Source organism: Lampris incognitus, chromosome 21 (assembly GCF_029633865.1).
Source record: "Lampris incognitus isolate fLamInc1 chromosome 21, fLamInc1.hap2, whole genome shotgun sequence".
Lineage (NCBI taxonomy): Eukaryota > Metazoa > Chordata > Actinopteri > Lampriformes > Lampridae > Lampris > Lampris incognitus.
The window spans coordinates 7,475,671-7,501,985 of NC_079231.1; the positions used below are offsets into that span (position 1 = coordinate 7,475,671).

Genomic DNA, 26,315 nt, shown 5'->3' on the forward strand with positions numbered 1-26,315 from the left:
GTAGTCACGGCAACATCAATACTGCAGTACTACGGATCACAGTCGTCATAGTAATATCTTTCCTCTATTAGCACTGATCATAGTAGTAGTCATGACAACATCGATACCGCAGTAGTACTGATCACAGTAGTAATCAAAGTAACATCTATACCGTATTAGTACTATGGATGCACGATATCGGATTTTTGCCAATATCTGATCGTTTCCAACTCATTTTGGCTGATTGCCAATACCGATATATGCACATATTTTTTTCCAACAAATTACAGAAAAGCCTCTATTTTTTTGGGCACAGTTATGACTGTATGCTGCGGTGATTCAATACCTTTGAAAAACTTTTGTTCTCACTGCCGCCGCTTCCTCTCTTCATTCACTCTCTAGCTTGTTCAACCAATGCTGTTCTCTGTCGCTGCCCGATCTGAGTAAGTAAACTGTAGATGAGTCACACATGCACAGGGTTGACTTGGATCAGGCAGCGAGTGTCAAAACTTTGTGTATTCAGGTACGAGTCTTGAAAATAAACAAGAAGTCGATCGTATTTCGCAATTCAGGTCTGTCATGAGGTGGATGAGCCAAAAATAATAGCCTCCGTCTTTATTTTCATAATATAATAAAGCTGGGTTTATGTGTGACTCACATCTGTGGTTGACTCAGACGGAGCAGCGACCTTACCAAAAGCTATTAAAAGAAATTTGATAATCCAAAGAATGCAAAAGCTATGAAAGGAAAAACTTCAAGGTATCAGTAAAAACAGGAAGTGTTGCATATTGTTGTCACTGCCCGATCTGAGTCAACCGTAGATGCGAGTCGCACGTGTGTGAGCATAAACGGTTTACCCAGCTTTGTTATATCATGAAAATAAAGACAGGGTTAGAGTTAAACCAAAATAGTTGCATAGCAAACCTTTTCTTTTTGGAAAGTGCAAGTTATATATTGAACTTGGGCCATCTAGGAGGCTGCACATCCACAGACTGACAGGCAAAACGTTTTCATTAGGTAGTTTTTTAGCTTGAGCGCTGCAAATTAACAACCCCCCTCCCCCGCCCCCATATTTCCTGTTCAATCGACTCGGGCGCTGAGCAAAATTGAAGGAAAAACACTGTTTTTTCTGTGTGTGTGTGTGTGTGTGTGTGTGTGTCCGTGTGTGTGTGTGCGGGTGTGTGTCTGTCCACCGCTAATCTCACATACTACTGGACTTGCTACAGTTATGCACAGTTATGGCTGTATGATCAAGAACCTCTCATGGTTGCGGCGATTCAAAACCTTTGAAAAATCTGTTTTATACCATAACTGAGTTCTAACTCCTCAGCTCTTTTTTTTTTGCCCAAGTCCGAGCACCGGAGAAGGGGAGATACACAGGCAGTGCCGCCGTATTTTCCCTTCTCCCATGACTTGCTTCATTAGATGTGTTAGATAAGCCAAGTATCCGGTAAACTCAGCTTTAGTGGCCCAGGTATCACGCATGGATGAAGAGCACCACTATGAACTTCACTAAAATAATCCCTAACATAGGAAAGTGTCTTTCCCTGACCATTTTCATTATGACAAATACTGAACAGGTATCAACAGCGGGTGAAAGGAAGTTATCAATGGTTATCAACTTGTACATTTTGTGATCTTTTTTTTTTTTAGTTTGGGCCTTCTGATGTCAGAATACCTCGAAATCTTCAGTCCTACATCATCAACCAGGGTGGGCCCAGCACACAGCAGATAAGAACATCTAAACTGAAAAATAACTTTTTTTTTTATTAGAAGTTGTTCAGTGAAGTTACCTTGACCAAAGTTGAAATTATGCCCGACATTAAACGGTCTCATCCGGTAACAAGGTACATAGAAACATCTACAGCTCAAAACGCGATTATGAGTTTTAATCATTCTGCAAAAATAAAAGCGCTCACAATGCGAACTGTCCTAAAATATAATACCAATAAAAGTCTAAGACCAATGTGACTAAAGAACTATGATGTGATAAGGGGATGTGGGGGTGAGAGAGAGAGAGAGAGAGAGAGAGAGAGAGAGAGAGAGCAGTGTAGACGAAGCTCGCACTGCCTGGAGAAGTGAGAAACTTGTCTACTATCAATTATTGAGAGTGTGTGCGTGCACTTTTATGTATTTTGTGTGTGTGTGAATGCGTGTTGGTGGGTGTCACATGGGGTGCTGACATCATAAGTGGGAGCCGGGGTGGGGGAGGGGGGGATGCACATTGACCCGAGGCAACCAGGAAGCTGGAGAGTGCTTTTCTCACTCGGGGCGAACGAAGGGGGGGTGGGTTGGTGGGGGGGGGGGGTTGGAGGGTCTCTGCTGAGCCAACAACACATCTGTTGGCATAACGGAGAGCGAGGAAGACGTCCGCGAACGATAAAAACATCCAAACACACTCTTCCTCAGCTGCCTGACCGACCTCAAAAAGACAAGCCGCACTCTCTCGCTGTGGCACAGGGGATGAGCCGGCAGCCGACGCCCTGCTCAGAGTGATGTATGAGGAGCCAGCAGCCAGCGGGTCTCTGTCTTGCTCAAGGGAACTTCCAACAGGAGATAGATGCTGATCCTACACAATTTGAATTTATTTATTTATTTTGCCCCCCCCCCCAATTGTACCTGGCCAATTACCCCATCCTTCCGAGCTGTTCCAGTCTCTGCTCCACCCCTTCTGCCGATCCGGGGAGGGCTGCAGACTACCACATGCCTCCTCCCATACATGTGGAGTTGCCAGTCGCTTCTTTTCACCTGCCAGTGAAGAGTTTCGCCAGGGAGATGTAGCATGTGGGAGGAGCACGCTATTCCCCCCAGTTCTCCCCCCCCCGAACAGGCGCCCCGACTGACCAGAGGAGGCGCTAGTGCAGCGACCAGGACACATACCCACATTTGGATTCCCACTGGCAGACACAGCCAATGGTGTCTATAGGCACGCCCAGAGCCCTAGAAAGAGAGAGTTACGTCAACTCCCAAGACGTCAACGGGCGAATTATTTAACAGCAATGGCGGATCATGGGAGCCCCGGATAGTTCCAAACAGTGCGCATAGAATATGTGTCACGTTGGAATATATCTATATATAAATGTAAAAATCTGAAAATATTGGTTAGTAGTTACCAGAAATCGCGGCTAAGCAGTTCATTTAAACGACCCGCCAAGCTTCGTTTGGCACTATTCGGCGGCTACATGAACCACGTGACTCTCTCGTGTTCTGACCCCTCATTGACGCAACTCTCTCTTTCTAGGGCTCTGGGCACGCCCAACCAAGCCGGAGGTAACACGGGGATTCGAACCGGCAATCCCCATGTTGGTAGGCAACGGAATATACCGCTATGCTACCCGGACACCACAATTTGAAATTTTGATGTACATGTGTTGTTGCAGAGATCAAACCGAGGACATTTTCAGCTCGGTCCTTTCTCCAACAAAGCGTGTCAATAAAATCACAGGAAGCAGTCTTAGTCACACTGACGCGGTCGCATGTTGACACGTAACTTTATAATACACAGTGCAGAGGCAACAGGACCTCTAACAGGCTAACATAGTACCTACCACAGTCCAGTACAATTACACAAAAGCTTTGGACCTGACAATTTGCAAAATAACAATTGACAGCGCAACCCACCAGGAGGGGCTCAGTATTTGTACACACTTCCTGCAACGTCTGACACCCCATGAGAATCTGACACCCCATGAGAATACACAGAGAGCAGCTTTAAATACAACAATCTGAGGATCAAGACTTTATGGAAGACCACACTTGAAAATGAACAGAGAAACCGTCCGTAGGCGCACATCAATCTGCTCAAAGGGAAGCAGTGACCGTGACGTTATCATAGCAGAGCTTGCTGAAAGTTAATTGGACACAGCAACAGTAACTAAGGGAGGCGGGACTTGTTTCCAATCAATCACTCTGGCCTCGGTGGGCCCACTCTGAAAACATCCTGCCCATGTCTGGGTTTCATGTAAGCGTTTACTCTAAAGATCCTGTGTTGAAGGACCATAATAGGAAAGACGGCCCATCTAACGCGACAGCTTGTGTGGAGTCTCACAACGTGGGGCCCGCTGGCCCCTAAACACAAGGTTTCTGACCAAGATGAATCTTTTAAAGGGCTTGGTCGAGTTCTGTTTCTCCCCCCACCAGCAGCAACAAAGCAGTCCACATGAAACACCGGGGAGCACCTCTGTTGTAATGTGTGAGAGTGTATGTGTGTGTGTGTGTGTGAGAAGTGGTCTCTGAAGTGGCCCAAACAAACAGCACTGATTTCCACTCAAAACCATCTCAAAGTGAAATGTGGCAGTTGTATTATGTATTACCATATTAACTGTATCATGCAGGCAGGCTGTCCATTCAATTCATATCAAGTAATTTGGCAGTTTAAGGAGAATACATGTGTCTGTTCACTCACAGCAAGTCAAGTCAGCATGTCTGTCTGTGGGTCTGTCTGTGTCTGTCCGTCCATCTGTGTATCAATCTTGGAGCCACGTGTTTTAAAATTCTATGAGACGGGTCAACAAGCTGTGATGCTGCAGCGACCATGCAAACCAACTCATCCTGTGTATATCTGGTAGGGAGCTGACTGATATCCATAATGAGCTGTTTTTGCTTCATATCTATATTTATCCATGTAACATTTTCCTACCATCAGTGTTCCTTTGAGCAAGGCACTCAACCCCGAATCTGCTCCGGGGGAACTGCAGAGTGGCCAACAGTAGGACGCTGTAGTTGCACTGGGCCGCAGATTCTCACTCACTCACACACACACACACACACACAAACACACACACACACACAGACGCCTGGCTGGTTGAACAAATTTAAAGATCACTGAGCTCAGACCCAAATCATGATGATTTCACAGTTGAACTGATATAGACAATACACACACAAACACATGCAAGCAAACAAACACACATATCCCCCCCCCCCCCACACACACACACAGACACAGAGGGCTCAGACAAAGCAAACACGACTATTATGTGAAAATAAAACATAAACCTCTGGCCAAAGAGGGAGATGCCTGGCCACCCTTGTGTGTGTGTGTGTGTGTGTGTGTGTGCTTTGTCCAGTCCAAGTCAACTGTAAAATCATTATTATGTTTCTGCTCCAAGCTCATGGGGCTTGAAACCAATTAAACCAACCAGCAACACCCCCCCCCCCAACCCTGGTCTAGGAAGTGACTCACAGACCCTGCATCGAACTTTGACCTTTGACTGGAGTCAGAGACAACTGTAACTGCAAGTTAATCAATATCAATCATAATTATGGTGATACATTTTGATCAAGTAAATGACTATCTAGCAAAGTAATTAATGTTTGTAGCCATCATCTCTGCAGGTTTGTCCCCGTACATTTTTAATGCGAAATACCGACAATCAAACTACAGCAGATATAAAAAGTCTACACAACCCTGTTAAAATGGCAGTTTTGCTAAAATGGCAATTTTTGTGATGTAAAGAAAAAAAAAAAGAAGACGACTTTTTCCACCTTTCTTTTGGAATCACAACCTATAAAGATAAAGTGGATAACAATCAGAAACATTTTGGGGGAAAAAAGAAAAATACAAAACTTACAATAACCTGGTTGCATAAGTGTGCACACCCTTTTACGACTGGGCGTGTGGCTGTGTTCAGAATTAACCAATCACATTCAGACTCAAGTTAAATAGTAGTTAGTATACACCCGCCATCAATTAAAATGACTGTGATGAACCCCAAGTAACGTTCAGCTGTTCCTGCAGGATCTTCCTCCAACTGCAAAAGCCGTGGTCCACAAAGAGCTCACAAAGCATTAACGGGACCTCGTTGTTGAAAGGTATAGATCAGGAGAAGACTTTCCAAGGCATCCGACATACCATGGGACACTGTGAAGACAATCAGCAACAAGTGGAGAAAATATGGCACAACAGTGACACTGCCAAGAACAGGACGTCCCTCCAAAACTGATGAGAAGATGATGAGAAAACTGGTCAGGGAGGTTGCCAAGAGGCCTACGGCAACATTAAAGGAGCTGCAGGAACTTCTGCCAAGTACTGGTTGCTCCCTACATGTGACAACAATCTCCTGTATTCTTCATATATCTGGGCTATGGGGTAGGGTGGCAAGACGGTAGACTTTTCACATGAGAAAAACAGCCAAGCCCGGTTAAATGTTGCAAATGGATGCTTCCAGTCTCCCAAAACCATGTGGAAAAGTGTGTTATGGTCTGATGAGACCAAGGTTGAACTTTCTGACCAAATTCCAAAAGGTATGTTTGGCACAAAAACAACACAGCACATCACCAGAAGAACACCAGACCCACGGTGAAGCACGGTGGTGGCAGCATCAGGCCTTGGGGCTGCTTTCCTTCAGCTGGACGCGATTCTTTAGTCAAGGTGGAGGGAATCATGAAAAGCCAGTCAATTTTGGCACAAAACTTTCAGGCGTCTGCTAGAAAGCTGAAGACGAAGAGGAATTTCACCTTTCAGCATGACAACGACCTAAACCATATATCCAAATCAACAAAGGAATGGCTTCACCAAAAGCAGATGAGCGTTTTGGAATGGTCCAACCACAGCCCAGACCTGAATCCGATAGAAAACCTTTGGGGTGACCTGAAGAGGGCTGTGCAGGAGATGCCCTCGTAATTTGATGGATCTAGAACATTTTTGCAAGGAAGACTGGGAAAATATTGCCAAGTCAAGATGCGCCAAGCTGATACTCTTACCCAAAAAAACTGAGCGCTGTAATAACATCAAAAGGTGCGTCAACATATTATTTAGTTTAGGGAAGTGCACACTTATGCAACCAGGTTACTCTAAGTTTTGTATTTTTCTTTTTTCTTTTCAGAAATGTTCCAGATTTTTTTTAACCGTATTTTTATAGGTTGCAATTATTAAAAGAAAGTGGGCAAAGTTCCGACATGAGTTATCTTGGTTTCATTTTATTACATCACAATAACCTGCCTTTTCAACAGGGGTGTGTAGACCTTTTTTTAATATCCATTGTATGTTTCAGCATATTAGGGACTTGGGTACTGGGAACCTTAATATAACTTAACAACACCGCATCTGAGAAGATGGCAGCGTGAATTCACGGTTGCAGCAGCCTCACCCAGTACCGTCCATGCAGTGTCTTTGTCCACGTCTAAGTTTGTCTTCATTTGATGGCTGGGAGAGCTTGGTCTGCTGCGTCCTGTGGGCCCAAGGACCACGGCCCTGCCCAGAGCTGCGCCCAAAGAGGTAACACCGAGGGCGGTCTCACAGGACGCAGAAACAGGGCAGGCTAAGCTAACTGCTAGCCCACGCAGACCGGCAGTTCCGATAACACGGAGGGCGGTCTGGTGGTGGCCTCGCCTAGCGTTGACTGTGTTTTTAGTGTCGTTGTGTGGAGTGTGGGGCAGTGTCTGGCTGGGAGAACTGGCGTTGGATCGGCTGAGGGAGCCTGGTCTGCTGCGTCCTGTGGGCCCAAGGACCACAGCCCTGACGAGGAAACACCGAGGGTGGTCTGACAAGACGCGGAGAAGGGGCAGGCTAAGCTAACTGCTAGCCCATGCAGACTGGCAGCTCCAACAGTCGTCCTGGCTGGCGTTCGTTCTCCTGGACAGTTTTTTTGCTTTAGTTTGGATATATGTGTTAGTTTGGATATGTGTGTTCTTTTAGATTTTGCATATGTGTTTTTGTCTTTGTGTTGCAATGCTTTGGGTTGGGGGAAACAATATTCAGTTTCATTCAATGAAACGACAAAGTATTCCTGTGCCTTTTATCAAAGACAAACACAATTGCACACACTCACATGGTATCTCATTCACATAGGCTTCAGCATCCCGCGACCCGAATTCGGCTAAGCGGCTTGGATAATGGATGGATGGATGCTTGTACATGTGTGGATGAGATACCAAGATGAGATACTGTAAGAAAGGCAGCAACACCGTCAGCAGTACGGCAGCAGGGATGTAGTATGTATACACGAGTGGAGGTCTTTCTACAGCGGACATCTGTATACAGGACAGATTCAGGATGGGGGACACCCACGGCGTCCGCTGGCGTCAAAGCCGGGGTTGTTCTCTCGATTTCTCTCGAGTCAAAAGTTCAAAACTGGGCGTCCCTCTCCTGTACTCCCTTCAAAGTGCTGGAAACCCTCTCTAAGTGGATTACCTTGGGGTGTTTTTACTCTCCAAATCTTTCATCTTCAAATGTCAACTCTGTGCCAGCTCAAGCACGGTGGGGGCTTTTTAACAGGACATATTGTATAGCTGGGATTTGGGGCAAGGGGCAGCTCTTTGCTTTGAGGCTGAAGGGAAGGGGAGTTGACCTACACAGAGTTAAGATGAAAACACAGGGGTTACGGTAAGGTTATGTTAAAACGTTGGGATGAAACTGGGTTCACCTCGGGTTTATGTATTTAGATCAGGGTTGATCCAGGATGCTGGATATGGGACGCTGAGTAAGGTCAGGGTTCAGATGACAGAGATTTTCTTTGTTTATGTTATTCTGGGTCGCTGTTTGAGACCTGGGTTTTCTGATAATGTGCCAGATGAAAAGATTAAAAAGAAAAAAAAGAAAACGAGGGAAAAAAACGAGTTGTAAACAAATGGAGCAAAATCAAAGCAGAGAAAAAGAGAACAAAATGTGTTTGACTGGTTTTAGATGATTGAGCTGCGTTGATGCACGCCCAAAAATCCAGGTAAGGAAATCCCAGAAAGTAGAATCCATTCATCTGGAACTTTTGTGTCCAGATGAACGCATTAAATTTTCTGGGACTATTGAGCCAATTCCTGTTGATCAAGCAATTTTGTAAAGTGTGCGTGTGTGTGTGTGTGTGTGTGTGCGTATGTGTGTAAGATACGATAACCTTTATTCAACCCGAGAGGGAAATTCAGGCGTAGATGGCAGCAAAGAGGGTTAAAAAAAAGACATCAACAGGGTAGAGTAACAGAGGTAGATAGATAGATAGTTAGTAGAGGTCAGTCACCTCGGGATCAGAACAATACTAAACCTAATATTAATACTAACAATACTAAACAACACCATAGATATGAGATCGACATCTACACACACACACACACACACACACACACACACACACACACACACACACACACACACACACACGAGTCGACCGATATGGTTTTTTCAGGGCCAATACCGATATCGATTATCGGTAAGTTATGGCAGCCGATAACCGATATTCGGGGCTGATATTCCGCTGCGGTAAATATAAAAAAAAGTTGTGCCAAAATTTACAGCAACACAAACCCCAACACAAGGCTGCCTTTAAATGAACATATGTTTTGATTGAATTTGGTGTAAAACAGAAAATATTTGAAAAAATAAAGTGCACGATGTTCAAGGCACTAGATAACAATCTGAGTGGAATTCTTTTTTAATTAAAAATAAATAACTTCCAAAACATGAAAACGGAATGAATTAAACAGCACGGACAGCAGGAAGTAAACTTTGACCAAACTGAATAATTATATCATTAAAATAATTCCACATAAATTGGTTAAAGTGCTCCCAGCAGGCTTTGACTGAACTGGATGGAAAAATGTACGTTAGTGTCATTATGTTCCCTTTCTCTCATCTTTAAAGGGATAGTTCGGGTTTTTGGAAGTGGGGTTGCAGGTACTTGTCAGTAGTCAGTGTATTACCTGCAGTAGGTGGGAGTCTGCGCTCCCAGTTTGGAGATTCAGCAGGACTAGCAGGCATGGAAGTTGAGGAATGGGTCACAGACAAAACCCTCCCATGTGTGTTTTTTTCTCTCACGATTCAGGTATATATGAATTTGGATTGACAGCCCTAGCAGTTTACCAAAGAGCTGGCCTTTGCTCTCTCCCTTTATGAAAGTTTATGACAGTTTTTAAAAGCAGCTGTCAATAATGTATTTTGAAGGAATGATGTTGCCAATGCTGAGAAGGTTTAAAGACTTTTACAAAATTTAGAAATGCCGTGAAAAATGTTCAGGTGAGTTCCAGCTCTATAAAGGTTGTAGCTTCATTTTGAAGTTTATTTTCATAACCCTGCTCCTGGGCAGCAAGATGTGATTGCTGCAGTTACTGGAGTGTCTAATAGATTTTACTCCTGATAATGCTGTAGTCATGCTTTTGAACACACACCCTGACCATTCTTGCTTGCCGTTTTTCTACAAGTTTCCCCTTTCTCCTCTTTTCACATCTCTCCTCTTCATGTGATTGTTTCAAAACCTTTTTTCTGTATGTAAGGAAATAATAAAAATTTTCAATGTGATTTAAAAAAAATATTAACTTGGCTGATACAAATATGCCGATAACGATAATATCAAAAATGACAAATATCTAAGCCGATAATCGGCCAGACCGATAATCGGCCGATCCTTAATATACATATACACACATATGTGAACAGTAGCAACTTGCACACTGTAAAACAGTACACCATGTGCAATATGCAAGGAAGTACGGTCAGGTGGCTCACTAGGTTAAGCCTGCCTAATCCTAAATCAGAGGGCTTGGTAGTGGTCTATGGAGGTCAAGGAGTCGGTCCTAGTCAGTCCTTGTGTGGGAGGAGAGGAGGGACGAGGCTAGGGCAGGGGGTGGGCCTTGTTGTGGAGCCTGATGGCTATTGGTACAAAAGACTGGCCGAGGTGTTTCATGGTTTGCCGGGGGGCAATGAGTCTGTGAATGAATGTGTTCCTCCTCCCCACCATCTCATCATGGAGGGGATGTGTGTGTGTGTGTGTGTGTGTGTGTGTGTATACATGGGGGAGGTGTCTGACATGAAGCTAGAACATTAGGTTGTGGTTGTCCCCCAGTGATTCCCAAACATAAATATTAAAATATTCTAACACTAAAACTCCTCCTACTTCCTAAACTCTAAAAGGATATAAGTTATAAATTTACATCATAGGTTGTAAGGGTAAGAAGACTGTAAGTCTTACTGTTAGATAGGAGTCCCAAAAGATGAGAAATACAGACTTTGCTGGACAGAAATTTTCTCAACAGAACAGCTAAAAATGCAGCCGATTGCAGTTTTTAAGCCGATGACATGCTATTGCACAATTTCCTCCATTTCACGTTAAGACAGGCCAAAAACAAAAAGCCAGGATATTATCATAATTGTAACGTAATGACAAACTTAAATAGCATTTCCTTTCAATGCTTGTTATGGAAAACACAATAGTCCTGTGATGTGTTACTGGATTTGCAAACTATAAATCCAACTTCACTTGCAGGTCACATTCAAAACTGTGTCATCTGCAAACAATGTCAGTCTGAACCAACCGTCGGCTTTATTTCCCAGCTCAACAGTTCACAGGGCAAAGGTCAAGATTTTAGTAGATAAACCACACAAACGTACTGCCGCTAATCTGAAAGCTAAAACTCAACGCAGTGATTCACTAAAAGCCAGCTGACATATTTAATCTCCTGCCATGGCAAGTACATAGCATTTGTTCTGTTTACCCATAACAGTGTTTTAGAACAAGGGTTACACAGCCGGCTGGCCTGCTAATCCCTGTCAGAAGTGCAGCATGTGAGAGAGGAGACACCGCAGCTCACATGCAAGACAAACAGGAAGGAAGGCTCTGAAGTCGTTTCACCAAAAGAAGGAGAAAGTAATAGAAACAAAGGAAGGATATGTTGTGTATTGACATTAGGCCTGGGCGATATGACTTCAAATCAATATCACAATTATTTCAAACTTTTACCTCAATTACAATTAATAAACTATTATTCATTGTATTTGCTTTTTTTTTTTTACACTACCTCAGTTCTCTGACAGGGTCTGTACTGTAAATACGCTGAACTATTAAAGCTATTAATCAAAGCACATCACTTGAAATGAAAACATCTTGTGACGAAGGTCAAATTTTAGTTTTAAAGTAAAAAGCCAGTTCCCTGAAAAAGTAGAATATCTTGCATCTATTGCAAACTAAATTATTTTAAACAGCGTCATGTGCAAAAATGTCAGTGCAACACTGCTGATTAAGAAGAGCAAGAGAAGAGCTTGGACAGGGCACCTCAAATGGATCAGCAGGTCGTGTAGCCTGTGTGCTCATAGCGTTGTAGGTATGAATCTGATTCATGAATGCTGTTGCGTGTGATCTTCCTCTCAGCGAGCTTGTTCTGTCACTCTCTACTCTCTGCACTAGGTAGTAGGTATTTTACTCTAGGTGCTTACTAAGAAACACTAGCATGTTTACCTTTTCAGGTTTCAGGCAGGATCTGAGGCATGTAACAATATTTCCTTCTGAGCTGAAAACCCTCTTGGATGGGGAGCAAGTGGCTGGTATGCCAAGGTACTTTTTTGCCACCTTGCCTTGAGTGGGAAAGTGTACATGATGTTTTCTCCACCATTCCAGTGGATTTTCCTCACGATCCAGCACGGGAGACACCAAGTAACTACTCCGCTCTGCTTCTACAGTGGTTGTAGTTGAAGGGGTTGCCTCACTTCCTTTGAAAAAACTTCCTAATGACCTCCTTGGCTTCTTTGCTTTTGATGAAGACGTAGAGGGCTCTGTGCTCGCTGTGGTACGTTCCCTGTGGACTGCAGCTGCTGACTCCATTTGTTTTCCATTTTTCCCAAATGGTGGGGACATGGTGTGCAGAAATGTATGCTGTTTTAAATCTGGGATCAACAAAACTGGCTGTGTCCAGTAGCTCCTCTGGGATGGGGTCTGAGAACTTCTCCTCAAGGTACTCAAGGATGCAGGTTTTGATGCTTTTAGTTGGCTCCATATCATCTTCCTCCTCAGCCAGCACTCACAAATGGAGGATGTGTAGGATGGGTTTCACAAATGAAATGGTGACATACTCCTCTTCTGACGGGGCTTTGTTGACAGCTGCTATGACATGTAGGTCAGCCCAAGATGGACCAAGGTTCCTTGATTTCTTATCATCAGCGAGGACTTGTGCGATGGCTTTCTTCTGCTCAAGGACCCTTGCAGTCATCATTTGGATTGATCCCCATCTGGTGGCACATGCGGTTTTCACCTTTTGTGGCAGGTTGAGCTCTTGTTGTGCCTTCACAAATGCTTTCTTTCCCCAACTATAGGAAAAATCACTGACAATCTTTTCACACACCCTCACTGCCTGCTGCGCATTTGACCCATCCTAGCTGTGTAGCTAGGAGCAGTGGGCAGCCGCCGTGCAGCACCCAGGGACCAACTCCAGTTCATCTTGCCAAGGACACAGACAGGAGTATTAACCCTAACATGCATATGTTTTTTGATGGTGGGGGAAACTGTACCACCCGGAGAAAACCCAGGAGAACATGCAAACTCCACATAGAGGACGACCTGGGATGACCCCCAAGGTTGGACAACCCCAGGGTTCGAACCCAGGACCTTCTTGCTGTGAGGCGACAGCGCTAACCACTGTGCCACCGAATGACGATTCAATGTAGCGTTTTGTTACATTGTAATGTGAAATTAACATTGTAATATAAATCGCACTGTAACATTAACAAAAGTGCTATATGAATAGTTTCTCATTATTGTTGTTGCAGTATTTATTCAAAGTGTGCTGAAACATAGCTCTCGCTCAATTGAGTCAGTGTCTTTTCAGCCGATGTGCTACCTTATGATTGCCAGGCGCAACCTGTGTCCAAAACATTGCTCTCATGTCCATCCGTTGAGCTGTGCAGCTTGCCTGTGGCAATGGCTATGAGGTTCTCTCCCGTGAGGTCCCATGCAGAAAGCACATAAATTTCTCAGGCCCTGCACAATCATCTCTGACAAGTGATCATCTGGAAAATATGCCGTCTCAGAGCATCTGTTGCGCAGGTTCCATTCATTGTCAATGTATTGCAACATACGGCTCAAGTATGGCTCCATCGTCATACTTGACCAGAGATCAGACGTGGTTGCAAAGTACCGAACAGATTTTAGTTCAGCAGCTACCTTCTCATGACATGTTTTCTACATATTGGGCACTGCAGTTTGGGTAAAATATTTTTGCGATGACACAGCATACTGTTTGTCGAGGGTTTTAATGATACGGGGAGGTCCCTGTCGCTCTGTAACACACACTTTTGTTGACACACTCTTGCCGTTTTAAAAATATCGCCCTCTCACTCTCATGCATGCACACACACACACACAGCAACCAAATCCTCTGCATGTTCTTCCTTTCAGCATGTTTCCCCTGTGAGGGCAGTCCCTTTTCTCTCTTCAAACTGTTAAAGTTCACCCAAAGATCATGACCCCCGGCTCTCCCTGCCCCTTCACGCCTTACCAACAGCCATTTCAAAAAAAAAAAAAAAATTCTCACTCCCATTTTATAAATTCTTTAAGGTCAATTTTCCTGAATTATTAACGCCTGGAGCAGCAGGATCTGGCTCGGGTTTTTTTTTTTGCTGTTGCACGCTGTATTCTCCGGCGAGAAGCTGAACGAAGCTGACAGGAAGACAAACAGATAGACAAGAGTGGATGGTCATAGAGACTGATGCTTCATTTTGCTTTGGTTAGTGCAACACTGCTTCACCACTGTGGAATTTGGTGTTCAAGTGGAGATGAGACAATGGCTGACAAATAAAAAAACATGCAGCGCCACGGACGTAAAGCAGAACTACTGTTTCGGCTTTGTTGTGAACAGAAGGATACAGGATCACTGCTTTATGTTTGTAACTGGAAGTAGGTCTGGTATTGACTGCATTTTTTCCCCTCTCTTTTTCTCCCCAATTGCATCTGGCCAATTACGCCACTGTTCCGAGCCGTCCCGGTCACTGCTCCACCCCCTCTGCCGATCCGGGGAGGGCTGCAGACTACCACATGCCTCCTCCGATACATTTGGAGTCGCCAGCCGCTTCTTTTCACCTGACAGTGAGGAGTTTCACCAGGGGGACGTAGCGCGTGGGAGGATCAGGCTATTCCCCCGAACAGGCGCCCCGACTGACCAGAGGAGGTGCTAGTGCAGCGACCAGGACACATACCCACATTTGGCTTCCCACCCGCATACACAGTAAATTGCGTCTGTAGGGATGCCCAACCAAGCCTGAGGTAACACGGGGATTGGAACTGGCGATCCCTGTGTTGGTAGGCAACAGACTAGACCGATACACCACCCGGACGCCCTTAACACCATTTACATCATATCCTGATTGTCGATTATTAACATAAGATGGATGCTTTTGCAGCGGTTCAATAGAGCTAAAGCTAGCTGGTGTGAATCATGTTTTTAGCTAACCGACAATGCTGAAAAGCGAGCGGACACGTCAGAAACTTTATCAAAAGGTTAATTTGTTTGAGCGGGTTAGAGGTGATAGAGAGCGTCTTACATCGCCGTCGATGGCATTTCTGTGAAATCCTACCTCAAATGAAACCAAACGGATGATACCAAGTCACAGAATAGGAGGGGAGATGCTAACAGAGAGAGTGGCGGGGTGCAGAAAAAAATGTATTTTGCACAATTTCTTACCAATGAGGATTATAATGTAAATAAAAAGAACTAAATACAAAACAGACCACATTTTTCTGTCTTTCGCTTCCTCTCCCTTGCTCTCTCTCACCGATGCTGAATCGTGTTGGTGTTTATCGCCTCCCTCGGTAACATCGGGGATGCGTCCGTATCTCTTTTTCTCTGCCGATATCGATTCGAAATACGAATCCAAGTATTGGCTGATACCGAGTACCGAGCCGATCCATTACTTCTGCTGAACAGTGCAGATTTTAGATCATCAGTTTGGGGTCAATGGGCGAAGTACTTGAAGACGGACTCGGTGTTTTTGCCCATAATACACTTTCATATGCTGAAAATGCAGTAAATCAAGCCATTTTGCTGTTATTTATGATGTGTACACGCGGACTCATTGCTTTTGGTATCAGATTTTAATCTTGAGCAAAATCTCCGATACCGATACTCCATTTACCTTGATTTCTGCCCAATCTGATATCAGTACTGGTATCGCTGCATCCCCAGTAAAGATATTATATATTTTAACCTTACAGACGACGGGCCTGGACTTACTTGTACCCATTTATCAAAAGTGAAGTACTCGTTACTTTCTAGCTAGCTCATACAGTTCTCCTGCGTGAAGCAAATCAGAACGTGGCGGAGAAGATGGCTGGTCTGACCTGAGAAGAAGCTCTTGGTGCGGAGGTAGCTGACGCTCAGCCGCAGGATGGACAGTTTGTCCAGACTGGAGGTGACGTCCCCGGCGAAAGGCAGGAGGCTCGCCAGCCGGTCCAGCTCCGAGTTCAGACGGTCCCGGTGTCGTTTGGACGGGTTGGACTTGGCTCCGTCTGCCGGGGCCTGTTTCACACTAGATGGGGAGGGACAGGCGTTTGTTAGGACTCCATTCACAACAACCAACTTTAGTTTCTTTTTTCGACAGGCAGGTCAAAGGTGAGTCAGATCAGACTATGATTCTCAGAAGTGACAAAAAATGAATACAAATTCACAACATAATCCACTTTAAAAGGCATACAGCTTCTCAATCTGACATGAATTACTTATTACTTCGATTGAAACTAGTTAAGGTAGAGTCGGCACAGTGTCGGCCGTGCTCCACTCCTTTCTCATCGTTGATGTTCCTTCCACATTTTGCTGGTGGTGGTTGGACAAAAGCACTTGCTTGGACTGTGAAAGAAAACCAACACGAACATTAAGAATGACCATTTAGTCATGGGTTTGTTTCTTGATGCCTGTGTTGCTATGCAAAATAGATGCATCTTAAAGGAGGTTGTGTTATGTAGTGTCAGAAGACTGACGCGCTGTCATACCGCACATCATATGCAGAGATCTTCGAGAGGCTCCGAGTCTCGTGTTTCTGAAGAGAGCAATACTTGTGTTGAACTTGTGTTGACCTGTTGACTCTTGCTAGAATTAGTTCTCCCTATTAGATGCAGGAGTGATTCTAGAAGGTGGTTGTCTCTAATTATCGAGGTGCTAAACATGCGGGACGTCTTTGTTTTGTTGAGCAAGAAGACGCAGAGTTCCTCGATCTTTGGGGAGAGATGACCCCGTTTGACTTCTGTGTTGGGGTGTTTCTCACCAATATATTCTATACAGTATTTTGTTTCATTTTTCTCCCCAATTGCACCCGGCCAATTACCCACTTCCAAGCCGTTCCAGTCGCCGCTCCACCCCCTCTGCCAATCCGGGGAGGGCTGCAGACTACCACACGCCTCCTCCGATACATGTGGAGTCGTCAGCCGCTTCTTTTCACCTGACAGCGAGGAGTTTCACCAGGGGGTCATAGCGCGTGGGAGGATCACGCTATTCCCCCCAGCCCCCCCCCGAACAGGTGCCCCGGCTGACCAGAAGAGGCGCTAGTGCAGCGACTAGGACACATACTCACGCCACATCCGGCTTCCCACCCCCAGACACGGCCAATTGTGTCTGTAGGGACACCCGACCAAGCGCCATAGTAGAATTAAATAAATTTCAGCCTTGGACAATAAAAACTAAATTGCTCATTTGTGGTATTTGCTTTTTATTCAAATAAACTGGCTACAGCAACACCAAAGTGAAACTGGTTGCTCATGTAAAGAAAAATGGAATAAGGCTTTTAGTCGGCGTAGACCTTTACATGAACTCTTAAATTATTAACGGCGTCACTTCTGTTGCCTTAGAATTATGAACGTTATTATGATTATGAGCCGAGCTAGCACGCTGCGGTCACGTGGACGCTGTTTTTCACATTCTGTAAATGCAGTTTATCGTCTCCTCGGGACAAAAAAAAAAAAAAAAATCAAATCCTGATTTTGCCGTCGATTACCATGGCAATGATCTAATGCAGCCCTACATTTCATTCGTACAGAAAAGCTCCATCCGGTAAGCTGGTGCACTTTTTTATTTGGAGATTTGTTCGGTGAGAAGGTCCCGTAAGATGCTGCAGTTTTGTTGAAAATGTAAGTTGTTTTGTAGTCAATGTTTTATCACAGTTGAGCTTTCCGCTACAGAAAAGTTCCAAGAACGTTTGTGTATGCTGTTAATTCTAGTTCTTAGGGAGAAAAAAAGAGAAAAATCGGAATCGGCAATCGGACTTGACATAGTACACATTATAACCGATGGTATGATTTTTATTTTGACACCATTATCACCACTGCCCAATAATAATGGCTGTCAGCACTTTCTAAATATTACTTATCCAGGGAAGGTTTCCGGATTATAATTCCGTTTTTCCCAAACACATTCACACAGCTGCACATGTTCATCCCAAAGCAGCTTCCCAGCATAACCAGCCTTCTACACATGGCCACTGGGAGCTGCCCAGTAGCTACATCTCTTCATCGGGCCGTGTCCGGACGTGCTCCCTGCCCCTACGTAAGATTAATTACAACCAGGACTCCACAGTCTACACACCATCTACAGGCCAGTGGCCACTCTTTCAAGGATGAGGATGTGCACATCCTTGACACGGAGGAACACTGGTTTGAACGGGGAGTCCAAGAGGCCATCTATGTGAAGAGGGAACGACCATCCCTGAACCGGGGGGGGGGGGGGAGTACATCTGTCACCATCTTACAATGCTGTGATTGCAAACATTCCCAAATCCTCTGTGAATAGTACACGTGGCCATTGTAACTCTAGTTAATGGTCACGGCAATCTGCATATGAAACCGATCGTTGGTTTCAGTCGTTATGCCACTGTGTTGTTTGTAAGGGTGGGGACACCTGCAGTCAGCTGGGACTCAACAGGTCACTTAGATGAGTGATGAAACGTTTCTCTCAATAAACGCTGTGTCCAGATGAACCGATTCAACGTTCTGTCGTTAATTTCAACCATTTGCAAAATGTTCCTCCTGGTCTTAGAAAATGGCTGCTCGTTATGACTCGCCCGGAGAACACCATCTGAGAGTTTTTAAAACACAGACTGATTATTTTTAAAATAACACATTTTGGAATGAAAGAGGAAGCAAACCAAGGAGAAATGTCATTATTCAATCAATCACCCCCCCCCCACACACAACCATCATGGGGGTATCACCACAGGTGAATGTAATAAGTAACTGAAGGGGTCCATGAAGAAAATCTGTGTTCCTCTCACTACTGTTCTGCAGCCATTCTGCAAAAGCATTTGTCACTTTACTCCAGTAGGGGAGATTTCAATTGAAAACAAAATGAAAGTCCGTTTAGAGCTGGGGGTCTTTTCACCCGCCCACCAAACAGCCGGTGGAGGTCCAATATTAATCACCTAAACTTCAAAAAGGAGTTTTCAAGTTCCTGTTAAGTAGCTAGCAAACTAGCTCGCCTTCAGACGAGGGGTTAACACCAGTTTCGGTCAGGAGAGAGAAATGGATTCTGTGTCCCTGTTCTCCAAGATGACACACATGTGCAGTTTAAACGCAGCTTAGTTGCTTACAAGTTGTTCACAAATATCCAAATCTGAGAGGACTGACTGGGTCCCAGCTGGCAATACCTGCGTATAGGGGGGGGAAACCAAGGGAGGTATGAACTCTCCCAACAAAACCAGAGGCCGTACTGGGACGCTCCCAGCGCCTGTCAAAAGGAGCCTGTGGGTCCACCGGTGGATGCGGGCCCTGCACCCCTCCCTGCACAAGCGAAGGCTCAGTGGGGTCATTTCGTAATCAATAAACCAAGACTTGCGGGTGGTGCACTAAACAGGTTTCCAAGCATAAAGCACCGGTCTATATGGACACCCTGCATGGTGCAACTCAACAATAAAATCAAGAATGCTGCCCATCAAGTGCACATGCAAATAGGTGCAGGTGTTAAATAGGGCGATAGTGTGTGTTGTAACACCCCCCCCCCCGAGCACAACGAGACGTCTTGAATAACTCATGACTATTAATATATTGCCCCTCGCGCTCCGTTTAAGTCATTAAGAAATCATTTGCATGCAGGTGCAAGTGGCGAGGCTGCCAAGCTACTCACGTCCTCTGCACGGGCTTCCGCCTCTTCCTCCCAGCGTACATGTCGGGACCGAGTGGACCGGACAGCGGACGCGGCCCTCTGCTAGTCTCCGCCGGCCCGACACGGATCCATACACAGCGGGCGGGCGGGCGGACGGACGGACGAGCGGCTTCCCGAGTTCCTCCGCGGCGGCGTCCCGTCAACACGGCGACCCGGCGGCGCGACTCAGCAGACGGAGAGTCTTACGCGACGTCAGCCGCCCCCCCCACCACACACACACACACACACACACACACACACACCGCCGGCCTTCAACTCTAATCTGCGACTGATGAGCGCGAGAGACTCGCCGGACTCGTGCCGCTCCGAGGCTCGCGGGCGACGCCGTCACATCCTCGGCAAAAGCGCTAAACCGCCTCGAAATGTCGGATTAGAAAAAACCAAAAAAAACCTGCTTGTAAAATCACGCGAGGGTCCGAATCCTGACGACGAAGGAGAGAAAACGGGGAAAAGAAATAAATGAACTTCATATTTTGACGTCGTCCATTCATTCCTCCCTCTCCCCCCCTCCCCTCAAACGGACGCGGACCGGGCTTAGCGGCCTCTGGCGGACTCGGGTGCGCGCACATCGCGCAGGGCTGACGTTAGACGGGAGCGCGCCCCCGCGGCCCGGAGCCGAGCGGTTTTCCGTGGGGCGCGCACAAAAAAAAAGCAGTGGTTTGAAAAACTTTAAAAATGAGTAACAAAAAAAAGAAAAAGAATAAAATCAGTTGTATCTGCAACCGGTTATTTTCTTGCCCGGTGCGGGATTCGATGCGGGGTGTACTGCACCACAAGGCGACGTCACTAACCGCTCGGCTAAAGGGTCAGAGCCGTTAGCTAGGGGCTAACGTGTGTTATTAGCAGTTTACAAATCTATCAACGGAATTAAGCAGCGGTTACCTCAATAACCGTCGATCCAGCCGTTATCCGAACCGCTTATCCTGCTCTCGGGGTCGCGGGGGGATGCTGGAGCCTATCCCAGCGGCCACTGGGCGGCAGGCCGACCTTAATAACCTTAAGCACAAAATAAGCTCTTGTGGTCACTATTTTATAGTGAAACATCGATATTGGACGATCCCCTCAACTAAATTACAAGTGTTAGCATACTATAAAGTATTGTAAACTACTAATAAGACACGTTAGGGTCTGACCCTTTAGCCGAGCGGTTAGTGATGTCGCCTTGGGTGCGGTACACGCCGTATCGAATCCCGCACCGGGCAAGAAAATAACCGGTTACAGTTATACAGCCCTGAACACGCAAACCAGAATGGTGTAAAACAAAAACTGAAGAATACAAACGATGCAGATAACAGGTGTCTGGTGGCTGACGTGCAGACACGACGATCTCTTTATCCACCCCTATACAACCCCGTACTATTCTTCTCTTTTATACGTACGTCTTTTTGTGTTGTGGTCATAAATAAACTTTCTGTTCACTCTTAAAAAAATCCCCATTATCAAGCAACCAGGATATCACAGGCGTTTGCATTTCTGTTCAGTGACGCTCATTAATAGGCCAACAATAGGAAGTCATTCGCAAGCTCTAGGCAGCATATTATGGCCCGGGAATATGAATTTTAATTTTTTTAATTAAATTGAGACCATGAGCTGGCTAATAATTTACATAAAACGCTATACTAGTCATTCCATACCATACATGTACACCGCCACCTAGTGGACATTGTAATAAACTACATCCAGACGGCTTTAATTCCTCTTCCCCCCCTTTTTATAACCTATTTTTCTCTCCAGGCGCACCCCAGCTGTTCAATTCCTATTGAGAAAAATTAAAATCAAAGTAGATAACTCACAATTTAATTACGTCTTTTTGTGTTTTGGTCATAAATAAACTTTCTGTTCACTCTTAAAAAAATAATTATCAAGCAACCTGGATATCACAGGCGTTTGCATTTCTGTTCAGTGACGCTCATTAATAGGCCAACAATAGCAAGTCATTCGCAAGCTCTAGGCAGCAAAGTATGGCCCGGGAAGATGAATTTTAAAAAAATTATTAAATTGAGACCATGAGCTGGCTAATAATTTACATAAAACGTTATACTAGTCATTCCATACCATACGTGTACACCGCCACCTAGTGGACATTGTAATAAACTACATCCAGACAGCTTTAATTCCTCTTCCCCCCCTTTTTATGACCTATTTTTCTCTCCAGGCGCACCCCAGCTGTTCAATTCCCATTGAGAAAAATTAAAATTAAAGTAGATAACTCACAATTTAATTGCGGTGCTTTGGATAAAAGCGTCCGACGAAATAACACCAAGACAAGCCGGCGTTTAAGATGGCGCCGTAGTATGACGACTCGCTACGAGCTACTCTCGCTTCAACTTGGTACACAGCGGGAGAGTCCGTCCTCCGTCCTTTAAGAGAGCCGTGATTTAACCAGCACCCGAAATGTGTCAGTTGTTTTTTTCCATAAGTTTTCTGTTGACTTTACTGGAGGCGTGATTATTTTTTCGTACCCGTTTTCCGGGAACTCTGCCTCTGGTTGGCTGGCACCCGTTGAGAGACCGTTCACCTGAATTCCAGGAAAACCCGCCCCCTACTCTATCTCTGATTGGCTAACCCTATCCCGAACCTTAACCAACCTAATCAACGGAGGCAACGAGTACTAGCCAATCAGAGGCAGAGTTCCCGGAAAACGGGTACGAAAAAAATCACGCTTACTAGCGAGCGCTCGCTGCAGAATCAGATCCGGGGCAAAGGTGACTGAGCGTGTAGCTTTCCGGGTCAAACAAACACCAGACGTTCTGGGTGATTATAAGCCATTTTAATGTGGTGTACAAAAGACAGCAGAACAGCGGATTTTAAACGCTGATACATTGTTAGAGAAAAAAACAAAAAACAAACAACAAAAACGAAAAATCCACAAATTATAAAATGTTTAAAAGTAATAAAAAAAGGATTACATAACTGCTGTGCAGAAAATACAAAATATAACAGGCGTGAGTAAGATTAAGGCAATATATCACAGAAATACACATGATGATACGATGATACGCAGTTTGAAAAAAAAAAGAAGATATATATAGATATATGTATGTACAAGTACACAATGATACTGCATTTCAGAGTCTTGGCCTCCAACACGTGTATGAAAGCATCTCCTTTGACAGATATAAGCCTTTTTTGAAAGGTAAATAATATGCTGAAAGCGAGTTGCGTATATCAACACTAAGGATCTACGTAGGCTTGGTTAGAGGTGGTCACATCGCAACAAGGTGGATGCACTGCGGAAAAAAAACAACAACAACAAGACGAAACAACAAAAATTATTGCAACACCACCTGTCCTCTACTGAGTCTTAAAATCTTACTTATCTTAAAAATAAATAAAGAAAATTCACGATGGGGGATGGGGGGGGGGTCATTCTCTTGTTTACGATGTTAAAAAACAATTTGGTAGAAGAACTGTTTTTAAAGGAATATTCCTGAAACGATAGCAACAGCACCGAAAAAGAGTTGAACAATCTCACCGTCGGCTTATTTAACTCCTGTGAAGAAAAAAACAAAAACAAACAGAGTTTGCGACTCAGAGCAAGAAAAGGAGAGCAAGGGATTTCTTTATTCGTTACCACTGTAACCGATTATTTTCTTGCCCGGTGCGGGATTCGATACGAGGTGTACTGCACCACAAGGCGACATCGCTAACCGCTCGGTTAAAGGGTCAGACCCGTTACCTAGGGGCTAACGTGTCTTATTAGTAGTTTACACTACTATAACTGGGTTTTTTTTTTGTTTTGTTTTTTTGCAGTGAGGCTCGGATTATGCGTCCTAAGGCGAAGGGGTGATTTTACATTCGACAGTCAACTGAGATCAGTTTAGGGGCACTTGATGGCCACCTGCCCGCCCACACACCCATATGACCCTTATCCCGCACACTGGAAACATCACTCTCTTCCTTTCAAATGTTCGTCTTTCCTCATTTGGAAACACACAATAGCTGCCTCTTATCTTTCCACTTTCCACGCCGGGGCCCGCGTGCCGACGACGATCCCAGCGCGCGCAAGAGCGTGAATAAATTAAGTGAAGTGAGAAAAACACGGGAAGAAGTAGCTGAGCACGAACGGGACTACGTAAATACGTTTGAGAAAAGGAGAAGAAGAAGAAGAAGAAGAAGAAGAAGAAGCGTTTCCACTCGTCCAAGAGGGTGACAGGGCAGAAAGAGAGGGCTGTCGCTTTCAGTTTAACAGGCAGTTCGACAAGCTGACAGGACAGGACGAGCGTCAGACCGACTTCAACGTGAGCCGGACGCGTACACTTGGCCGTGGGTTCGAGCGCGAGGCTACAGGCAAGCTGCTGTGTATTGTTACGCGTTATCTCGTCGGAGAACGTGAACATTTTAAGTGAATGGCGTCTCAGTTAAGACCAAATTCTACATACTGCATATACGACTTCATATTTTGACACTGGAGAAGAATATTTAAAGGGCTAACGCGGTGGCATTCTTAAGCGCTTAAGTTAAGGCAAAGATTAAGGCTTTGGTTAAGCTTATTGTTCTATGAGAAGTGGGGTTTATCAAGTATTCGATGTTAATTATAGCTGTATCCTATAATCTGACTGAAATGTGTCATCTGCAAACCATGACAGACTGTCCCTTTAATATTTAAAAAAAACTTGTTTCGTCAGTCCCGGCGCAGCCACGCCCCCTCGGTGTGTGTGTGTGTGTGGTGTGTGTGTGTGTGTGTGTGTGTTTTTCTCTGTACAGAAAACTGCAGCAGCCACCAATACTGAAGAAACACATCAAACATAAACGCAGCAAAAACAGAATTGGCTCAGCAACAGAACTGCAAGGGAAGACTTAAAATCTGGAGATGCACCAAATTGCTTAGATTTTGAGTGACTTCCTGTCTGCATAAGTGTCTGTGTACATATGTGTGTGTGTGTATGTGTGTGTGTGTGTGCGTGCGCGTGTGTTTGGTTTAAACCTCGTCTGCAAACCACATTTCCCTTACAGAGCAATAGAGACTTGAAATGAATTCAATTGAATCAAGATCCATTTTTCCAAAGGATAAAAACAGCAAAACAACATGGACTTTGATCCTGGATTGATCCTTCTCAGTGTGGCAGTCCTCTGACAAAAAGAGAAACGCATGGAGCACTTCAGTGTTTGGAGGGCATGCATTTTGTGTCGAGAGTTGGTAGAGGAGAACAAATGTTTTCTAATTTTTGTTTTCAAACAGCCATTTTGTTTTGTTTGTTTAAAGCCCTCTGTTCAACACAGAAACCCGATGAATCGTTTCCTTTGTCCCTCCTGAAGTGATGTTCCCTAAAACTGGGAAAAGGGAAGGAAGTGTGTCCACCAGTCTCCAGTCCACTTTGCCAGCATGTAGAGACAGGTTCCTCATTTTCAACCTGTTGAGTCCATGAAGAGGTTGGCCTTTTCGGAGACACATTCCCTGGGTTTTAGTTGTTCTTTGCATAATATGTGTTCCCATTGGGCAGCGAGGAGAAAGGAAACCCTCTGTTCCCCATGATTGGACGGTTCTTGATCTGTGTAAGAAGAGGCAACCAATGAGAATTTAGAAGGCGTGCGCTTTACGGTTAAAGGGAAACAATCCTGATTTTCAACATTATCTCGATATATATATGCTGTAGGGACAACACTCCATTGGCAGCCATAATACTGAGGTTGTGTGTGTCTCTGAAATGCCGTTGTAATTGTGTGGAAAAGGGTCCGCCAGTGACGTGAATGTGAAAACTGCAATCCTTACTTCCTGGTTTGCAGCTACCTTCAGTGGGCTACATCAAAATAGGGTGCTTTGTGTAAGAAGATGCAAATAACACTACATACAGCTGTTATAGTGAATGCTACCAAATACTATATGAACACGTGGTGCATGGGTGGGGAGACACGTTTCTGCCAAACTTACGTGGCATTTCAGAGACACACAGAGGACTGTTCAGTATTATGGCTTCCAGTGATGGCTGGTGGGGATACTGGGTGGGCGGGCTAGCAAACGCATTATACCTAGCAATAGTTCCCGCTGCAACAACAGCAGCATCACATCCAAGAGATCAAGTTACAGCAACGATCCTATATACCTTGATATAGCAAGTGCTCTACAACAACACTATAGAGAAGTACCCACGAGAATGGCCTGATGCCAAAAAACTCTCTGTATCTGTCTTTCACACACACACACAGTGTCTTGCCGTTACTTGAAAATTGTTCGGATCATGTGTCCCCAGTCTCTTCACTTCCATTTTTTCCCCCTCCAAAGACATCTCTAACTAAAATGGAAGGAATCTCTGTCTGTCTGTCCTTCGAATTTCTTGACAACCATTCATCGGATTGACTTCACACTTGGCGGATGTATTGTTGAGGACCCAAGGAAGTGCAGTGTTGAGTGCAGTTTTTTGGATAAGCAGTTGTCCAGAAAATCCATGGACAGACATACGTATAGACGGACAGACGTTCTTCCCGTGACGACCGGATGAACAGCGCCACATTGTGGTCGGAGGGGGAATTACACTTGAATGGAAACTGCACTAGCTGAAGAA

General features: G+C 44.9%; 2 protein-coding genes across 2 annotated transcripts in view; both read right to left on the reverse strand.

Moving 5' to 3' along the window:
• The window catches only part of ahr1b (aryl hydrocarbon receptor 1b), a 59,795-nt gene extending 39,936 nt beyond the window's left edge, over nt 1-19,859 (reverse strand). The window contains exons 1-2 of the mRNA XM_056300939.1: nt 19,774-19,859; nt 16,008-16,195 (exon numbers count right to left, since the gene is read on the reverse strand). Of these exons, the coding sequence (XP_056156914.1) occupies nt 16,008-16,195; nt 19,774-19,814 (229 nt within the window). The 5' untranslated portion in view covers nt 19,815-19,859. The remainder of the gene's footprint in view (nt 1-16,007; nt 16,196-19,773) is intronic.
• Nucleotides 19,860-22,560: 2,701 nt separating this feature from the next.
• ahr2 (aryl hydrocarbon receptor 2) overlaps nt 22,561-26,315 on the reverse strand; it is a 64,715-nt gene continuing 60,960 nt past the window's right edge. Inside the window, exon 11 of the mRNA XM_056300958.1 lies at nt 22,561-25,304. Coding sequence (XP_056156933.1) covers nt 25,218-25,304 — 87 coding nt within the window. The 3' untranslated portion in view covers nt 22,561-25,217. The remainder of the gene's footprint in view (nt 25,305-26,315) is intronic.